This window comes from Pezoporus wallicus, unplaced genomic scaffold, assembly GCF_028554395.1.
Source record: "Pezoporus wallicus isolate ANWC-B61680 ecotype Strahan unplaced genomic scaffold, APGP_CSIRO_Pwel_v1 contig_227, whole genome shotgun sequence".
Lineage (NCBI taxonomy): Eukaryota > Metazoa > Chordata > Aves > Psittaciformes > Psittacidae > Pezoporus > Pezoporus wallicus.
In genome coordinates, this window is record NW_026635704.1 from 17679318 (window position 1) to 17686505 (window position 7188).

Here is a 7188-nt window from a genome sequence, read left to right on the forward strand (position 1 = left end):
GGTACCCGGCCTGGACTCAGCGCCGAGTCGAGCGCACGAAGCCTCACAGCGCGAGCCGCGGGCCCGGCAGCCACTACCACTGCCTTACCGCGCGCGGGAAACAGCGACCCACGGCGGCGACAGCATTTGAGCGGCTGAAGGCGGGCGCTGATTGGCAGAACGGGAGGCGGCGGGGTGGAGCCACGGTGGCGGACACGCCCGGACAGGCACAAAACGCTTCCTCAAAACGCCCGGCAGGGGGCGCCGCCGCACAGCGCAAGGCAGCCGCCGAGCCACCGGCACCGGTGTGGGCAAGGGGGGTAACGGGGGACGTGGACGAGACGGTACACGGGCCCTGCAGGGTGCGCTGCCGGCACAGGGTTGATATATACGTTTATATGAAGGTACGGGGGTGAAAAACAAAACCAGAAAACAAAGGGGTTTCAACGAAGAAAGGCAGCAGCAGCAGCATCACCATCTTGGCATCCAGAGGAACAGTACCTGATTGAGCATGTGTCGTGGGGGAAGACACTGATACATAAATATTTCCATCAAAATATATATAAAGTTATTACTGCCATTATGGAGCTGCTTCAACACCACCCGGTATTGTCGTGAGCTTAAGCACATAACAAACTGCAAAACGCTCAAGGTTACACAAAGGCAGAACTGGGACAGGCCAAGCAAAGGGCTTACTAGGGGGGTGGGGAGGGCCTCAACCAGCAAATAGCCTGCTGCTCCAGTCTTCACGTATGAGCCTACCTATTCTGCAAGTAGGGAGTTTTATTTCTGCATGGTACAAGACCCAGACATAAAGGTAAAGTTGGATGTCTCTACAAGCAATATGGAGGCAGATGAAAAGATATTCAAAACACTGAAAAAAACTTGGTTTTGAAAGACCCACAGCTGCTCAAAGAACATAGATGGGACTTCAGGTCATTAGCTATGTTTAAGGAACACTAACCACAGCCAACTATAAGCCAATAAAACCCTATTTCATAGCAACAGATTTTGATCAACAGGAACGATCAAAGACAGAAAGGGTATTAAAACCAGCCAGCCCTTCTTAGATTCCTCCAAGTGCTGTCAGTCAGAAGGCCACTGGGTTAAGCAGAGGGAAGACTACTTGGGTGAAAGTCAATAGCTTACACAGGAAAGTCAGCCAGTCTCAGCTAGACACTTATAGTCTGTTACTTGTTTGCCGGCTTATCTCCTTAATCTGCCTGGTGTCACAGAGTCAGGTTCTTCCCACGCTTTTCAGAGCGCCCCATAAAAATACAGGTAAGTTTAAAACTAAGCATAGAAGCATCTGTCAGGCAGGTCATAGTTATACTAACAGAAACTGGCCTTCAGGGACCCACAGATTTTTTCTCTGCTTAGAGAAAATGATATCCAAGTTTCATCTTCCTGATGTTTCCAAGTGGTATACTCTTCCTGAAGTATCATAATCGTCTCACACAGCATTTTATGACCTGTTGTTTTTCTTCATGAAAATCATCATGAGGCTACCCAAGACTCTTGGCACGCACATGAAAACAAACAGTGATGAAAATTTGTAAATCAACTTTATTCAGCGATGGCCATCATTTAGGCATCAGCAATAGTAACTTCAACTTCTACACCTGGCTCGATGCTGATGGAAGTGATCTGCTTCACAATTTCAGAAGGGCTGTGTAAGTCAATGAGCCGCTTATGGATACGCATCTGGAAACGATCCCAGGTCTTGGAACCTTCACCACAAGGTGTCTTCCTGGTAGTGATTCGCAGAGTCTGAGGAAGAACCATAAGTACAGGGTGCTGAGTTGGTGCATACAGAAGACTAATCTACAATCAAATCAATCCACCTAATAACGCTATCTGACATCAACGTCATTGTAAAGTTACTTATGTTCTACTCATGTTAATACTCCTTCCCCATATTCATTAAAAAACCACCCTCAATCTTGATTAAAATAAAGAACAAAAAAGCTCCTTCCAAATTCAACAGGTTTTGCACTAAGCAGTTGCCCCAAGTGTCAAAGTAATTTGTGAAGTCATTACATGTTTACATGGGGTCACTCTCAATTTTTCATGTTGTATGTGCATACTTGCAGAAAACCCCCAAACTTTTAAGACAGGAAAACAACGTCAGGTACCTTGGTGGGCATGCGAACGGGTCCTTTCACCTTCAGGTTCTTTTCCTTAGCACCTCTGATCAAGTCAGCACAGACTGGGGAAAAAAAAAAATACAAAATAGTATATAGTGTGTATATTTCCCCCCCCCTTTTTTTAAAGTGAAGATTCCAAAGAAGGTGTTGGCTCAGAATAGCGTATGAAGTGATCACTGGCATTCATCTGAAGGGTCATCCTCATAGCCAACCACATACAAGTGGAAGAGTTACGCCATGGTAAAGCACAGTCACATTACAAATGTGGCAAAAGCCACTACCACAAGTTTAAGCTGTATTTAAGCTATTACCAGCCTGAAGATCCTGCACTAAACATTGTACAACACTTACATGATTAAAACACTGGCAAAGCCAGGTCATAAACAAGATTAAATAATTTCTTAAAGAATACTTAACTTCTAAACTAAACTCTTCTCAACAAGAGTGGCAAAATGCCAGTCAACAAACCGGTGCCTTTCAGTTCTAATAAATTCAAACAGTGACAACTGAAACCCCCACAAGAAATAAAACAGAAGCTGCACTCTGTCATATTAGTCATTGTGACATTTAGTTTTCAGCATTATAAAAACTCCCAAACACTAGCTTCTGTTGAAAATTAAATGAGAATCTCCGCATCAGTGTATGAAGCACTCTGGGTTGACTTTGTGAGCCAAGTCACCTACAAGCAGGCAAACACCAACATCTCTAAAGACAGCTGGTGTAAATACAGTCTGTTTGTAACACGTCATATCATAACCTGCCCATGGCAGAGGAGTTAGAACTAGATGATCTTACAGTCTTTTCCAACCCAAACCATTCTATGATCCTATACATGTCACTTATTGCTTAACAAATTACCCCAATTAAAAAAACAAAACTATCACTTACCCTTCTCAAGTGATTTTACATTGCGACTTGTCAAAGTAATCCTAATGCGATGAATCGCTACCTCTTGTTCCACAGGTGCTTTGCCAGTATCTTTAAACGCCTGAAACATTGAAGTTACAAACATCAGACATTACAGTCAATGCAAACAACGCTATCTGCAGCCTCTTAAAAACAGACTTTCGGAGCGCAAAGAACAATATAGCACTGGGACTATTTTACTAACTAGATGGCATATCTGAGCAGCACGGCGGCATGGAAGAAGTAGTGGGAAGAGAAAAGAAGAGCCAAGTCCTAAGTGCTCTGAAGAAAATCAGTGGTTTTAGTATCTAACTGAATCTCACAGTGGAAACTGCAAAACACCCCTCCCTGGTTTGCCTCTGTACAGCCAGCTGCCCAGCCACAAAGAAATAACATACATTTCAGATTTCACATACAACTTCACCTCGCCACGAATTACGTAGCAACGACATCAACAAAACAACAACTGGATCTGGCCAGAAAGAGTAATTCTGCCCACTTAGGCAACTGATTTGAGGACCTTATACAATCAAACCTTTGCAAGTAACTAGGTGTTAATGTAGGCCAGGGGAACAGAATAAAATAAAAGTGAAAACACGAAGAAAATAAGGTTTTATAAAGCTGTGGATGCACTACGCTGTTTCTCACACTGACGAGGTACTACCCGTAGTACTAACTGACGCACCTTCCTCTAACAGAACCCGGTTTTTAGGGCGAACGCATGCGGCCCATCACCACCGCTCACGCCGGGCTGCGGCCTCTCCTCTCCACCCGCGGGCAGCGGCCCCGCTCCCGGAAGGAAGCCCTGCGAGGAGGTAAAGCTCACGGCCGGCCTGGGCTCCCACCGTCCTGGCACAGCCATCCCTGCCCGCCAGAGGCTCAGTGAGCCGCCTCAGCAGTGGAGGATTCCTCCCAGGCTCCACAGCCCTGCCCTGGCGTCGAGGCTCGGGCGCGGCCGAGGGCCGGCAGCGGCGGAGCGTACACGCGGCGGTCCAGGCCCGTTGGATGCGAGAGACGGCGTCCCTTCCATCCCTCACCCCCAGCCCTAGCACCTCACCATAGCGACAGCAGGGCCTTCCTGGCCGACTTATTCCCGGGCGGGCAAAGAGTGGCGCGGGCCCAGCGAACAGCGGTGAGCCAGGAAGCTGCGGCGCGGCGAGAGGAGGCTGAGGCCGGCGCGGGGCACTTATATAGAGAACGGCCCGCCTCCATCCGGGAGCTGCGGGACCTTTCACCCGCCTAGCCGCGGCCCGGAAGCGCTGTGGGAGGGATGTTGGGATATCTCGGTTTTTCGTGTCGGGTTGTAGTGGCTTTGGGAGTGCTAGTCGCGGTGTTGGCAGTGAGAGGAGAGGGGGCCGGGAGCGACGGAGAGGGGCTGCGCTCAGCTCAGCTCCGCTCCGGGGCTCATGGCGGGTTGTGCCGAGTGAGCGGGGGGTCCGCGGGGCTACCGCGCCACCCACACCGGGCTCGGCCCGCACTCCATGGGTCCTAGCGCCGTCCGTCCCGCTCCCCGCAGCATCCTCAGCGGCTGGTTGCCTCTGCAAGCGCGCTTGGGCTTTCTGCTGGGAGAAGTGCCGGGTTTTGATATAGCCAGTCTTCAGCGCTTCCAGTGGTAGCGAGCCCGTTCCCATCTAAGCCTTTATTTTCTTACTTGTTTTTTTTCCAGTCATTTTTACTGAAAGTGGAGGTGAGGGTACAAAAGCTTGAAGTAAAAGTGCAGGTTTCATGCTTAAATTTTAAGTCCTTAAACTTAATCACAGAATGACTCGGGTTGAAAAGAACCTTAAAGCAAATTCAGGTACAACCCGCCGGTACAGGCAGGGACTCCTTCCGCTAGACCAGGTTGCTCAAAACCCCATCCAGCCTGGCCATGAACACTGCCAGGGATGAGGCAGCTGCAGCTTCTCTGCACAGCCTATGCCAGTGCCTCGCCACTCTCACAGGAAAGAACTTTCGAATACCTAAATCTACCATCTTCAGTTTGAAGCCATCATTCCTATTTATTGAAGTTGCTTTATTTATTCAGAATAAGCATTGAAGAGAAGATTTTTAATGCAAACAGTCATTGATTTGGCCTGGGCACTGATAACAGACCCAAAACCAGTGTTCTGCTAAGAGCATGCCTGTTCCTAATTACATCACTACTTGAGGGGTTTATTGAACAGGAGAGACAGATGTTACATATTAGGAAATGATGGTCTATGGTAGTGTCGCTGTGATTATCTTTTAAAAATAATGTTCTAGTTTGGGGGTTTGTCCAGTAATGATGGACATGTGTAATGTTACCAAAACTACTGCCACCTTTGGAGGCTTAGTAATTACTAGTTACTCAGAAAAGCCTGCTTGGTGTTGTAGTAGGAACTTAATTTGAGCTATCATGCTGCACTTACTTAGTATTTTATTTTTCCCTACAAAATGCATTATAGGTCTTCATATGGTCCTTAAGCCTCATGTGATGCAGTTAATTTTTTAATGCCAATTATTCAATTTTATGCACAATTTTAGGCTCAATTTTAGGCTTGTTTTGCTCTTGGCTCATTTGTACTTGCTCTTTGAAATACCTGGTTTACTAATAACTTCTTTGGACCAGATGCTAAAGCAGTTACCTTTAGCTCTGATAAAGCAGTTCCAATAAACACGGATACAGAAGTTGTCATCCTGTTGCTGCTCCCTGAAATGCAGCCATGTCTTTTGCCAATGGAGATCAGTACTTCAGACATCTGTTCTGATGGTAGTCCTGTTTCTCTGGCTTCTTTCTCCCTGCAATAAGCGCAGAATTTGGTTCTAGGGGTTTGTTTTCTGAGCCATTTAACAATTACATTAACAATTTTGAACTTGTTTATGCATAAGCAACCTGGTTTTACTCTGTTATCAGCTATTCCAACTACTTCCTGAGGAAGCTTTCCATCCATAAGTGTTTTATATTCATCACTCTTAAATACGTGACATCACACTGATCATGCTGAAACACTGAGTTTTCCATTAATCCAGATGGTTCCCAATCAGCTGTCTTGCTACATTATTTACTTAGAGTTTTTATGAAAGTTCTTAGTAAACTTTATTTCCAGATAAAATACTGAGTAGCTTGCTGCCAAGAACTAATTCCTGTGGGATTCAGTTACAAATATGTCTGAGTCCTCAATGATGACACAGACCTGTAATCTTAGTTTTAATTTATTGACTATGAACTCTGCGTGAGCAACAGTGTCAGTTTGCATCCTACTGAACAAGTTAATGTGCAGATGTGTTATATCAACACTGTGCCTATTGTCTATCAAATGTATGCTGTAATTGCATGGGGAAAAAAAAGTCAATCTGAAAATATCTTTTCCATACATTTAAACTGTGTAATTTAAGCAGAATTTCCTCATTTATTTCTTGTTCCTATATCTAAAAGTCAAGTTGTTTTTTTTTCCGTCAGATTAATGCAAGGTTGACAGTAAGTTCCTGAATTTGTTCCTTTCTTTCTTATTTTTCTTGTATTGGCACCACCTCAGCTTTCTTGGAGATTTCTTTTTTTTCCTTAGCTTCCCCAGATTTCTCAAAGCTTATGGAAAATCCACATTAACAGCACACAACACTCCTTTGCCAGCTCTTAAAATTCTTGGATGCAAGCTATCTGGAGCTGCTTATTTAAAACCCGACTTACTTCTGTTCCTACATTTAAGGCTTTCCTTAGCTATTGTTAGAATTTTCTGATCTATGTTGGTTTTCTCTGCAAATGTAGAACAGAAGTTTTGTCTGAATTTTCTGCTTTCTGTGAAATAGACTGTAAACACTCCTTCATGCTGTTCATATGAGTAAACATCCATTGTGTATATCTTGACCTCTTGAGTATTTTGTCATTCTTGCCTTCCGATTCATATTTTGTGTTATGCCTGGTTTTCCTTTGGTTACATATTGGTTTTAATGTAGGCTTTGCTCCCCAGCTAATGCTAACTTTAGTTACAAGATTGTGAGTTTGGATTTACAATACACTGTTGGCGTATGCTTTTTAGATTAAGCTTCCGGGAGTGTTTTCCTCATGACACGTAATTAAGAAGAGAAACTGTTAAGAAGCAAGACATGCTTTTAACATGACTTAGTCTGTAGCAGAAACAATTTAATAGCTAATTTCATGATTTAACATGCGCAATATTCTTCTGTGTGCATTCGT

At 44.9% G+C, this 7188-nt stretch overlaps 1 protein-coding gene and 1 non-coding gene across 2 annotated transcripts; both read right to left on the reverse strand.

Annotated features, from left to right (window-relative positions):
* Window positions 1-1525: 1525 nt before the first annotated feature.
* On the reverse strand, window positions 1526-4245 carry RPS20 (ribosomal protein S20). Its single transcript, XM_057397817.1, has 4 exons — window positions 4090-4245; window positions 3015-3114; window positions 2115-2188; window positions 1526-1749 (listed from the first exon to the last, which is right to left on the reverse strand). The coding sequence occupies exons 1-4, from the start codon at window positions 4090-4092 to the stop codon at window positions 1567-1569; spliced, it is 360 nt and encodes a 119-aa protein (XP_057253800.1). The 5' UTR covers window positions 4093-4245; the 3' UTR covers window positions 1526-1566.
* On the reverse strand, window positions 2272-2336 carry LOC130593015 (small nucleolar RNA U54). Its single transcript, XR_008970736.1, has one exon. It is a non-coding gene; the product is annotated as a small nucleolar RNA U54 (small nucleolar RNA).
* Window positions 4246-7188: the final 2943 nt, after the last annotated feature.

Excerpts from the sequence above, each read along its gene's own strand:
- RPS20 (XM_057397817.1), bottom strand. Across the intron at positions 2,189-3,014 it reads TGTAAAATCACTTGAGAAGG|TCTGTGCTGACTTGATCAGA; the intron begins GTAAGTGATAGT and ends TTTTTTCCCCAG. Across the intron at positions 1,750-2,114 it reads CCGTTCGCATGCCCACCAAG|ACTCTGCGAATCACTACCAG; the intron begins GTACCTGACGTT and ends GTTCTTCCTCAG.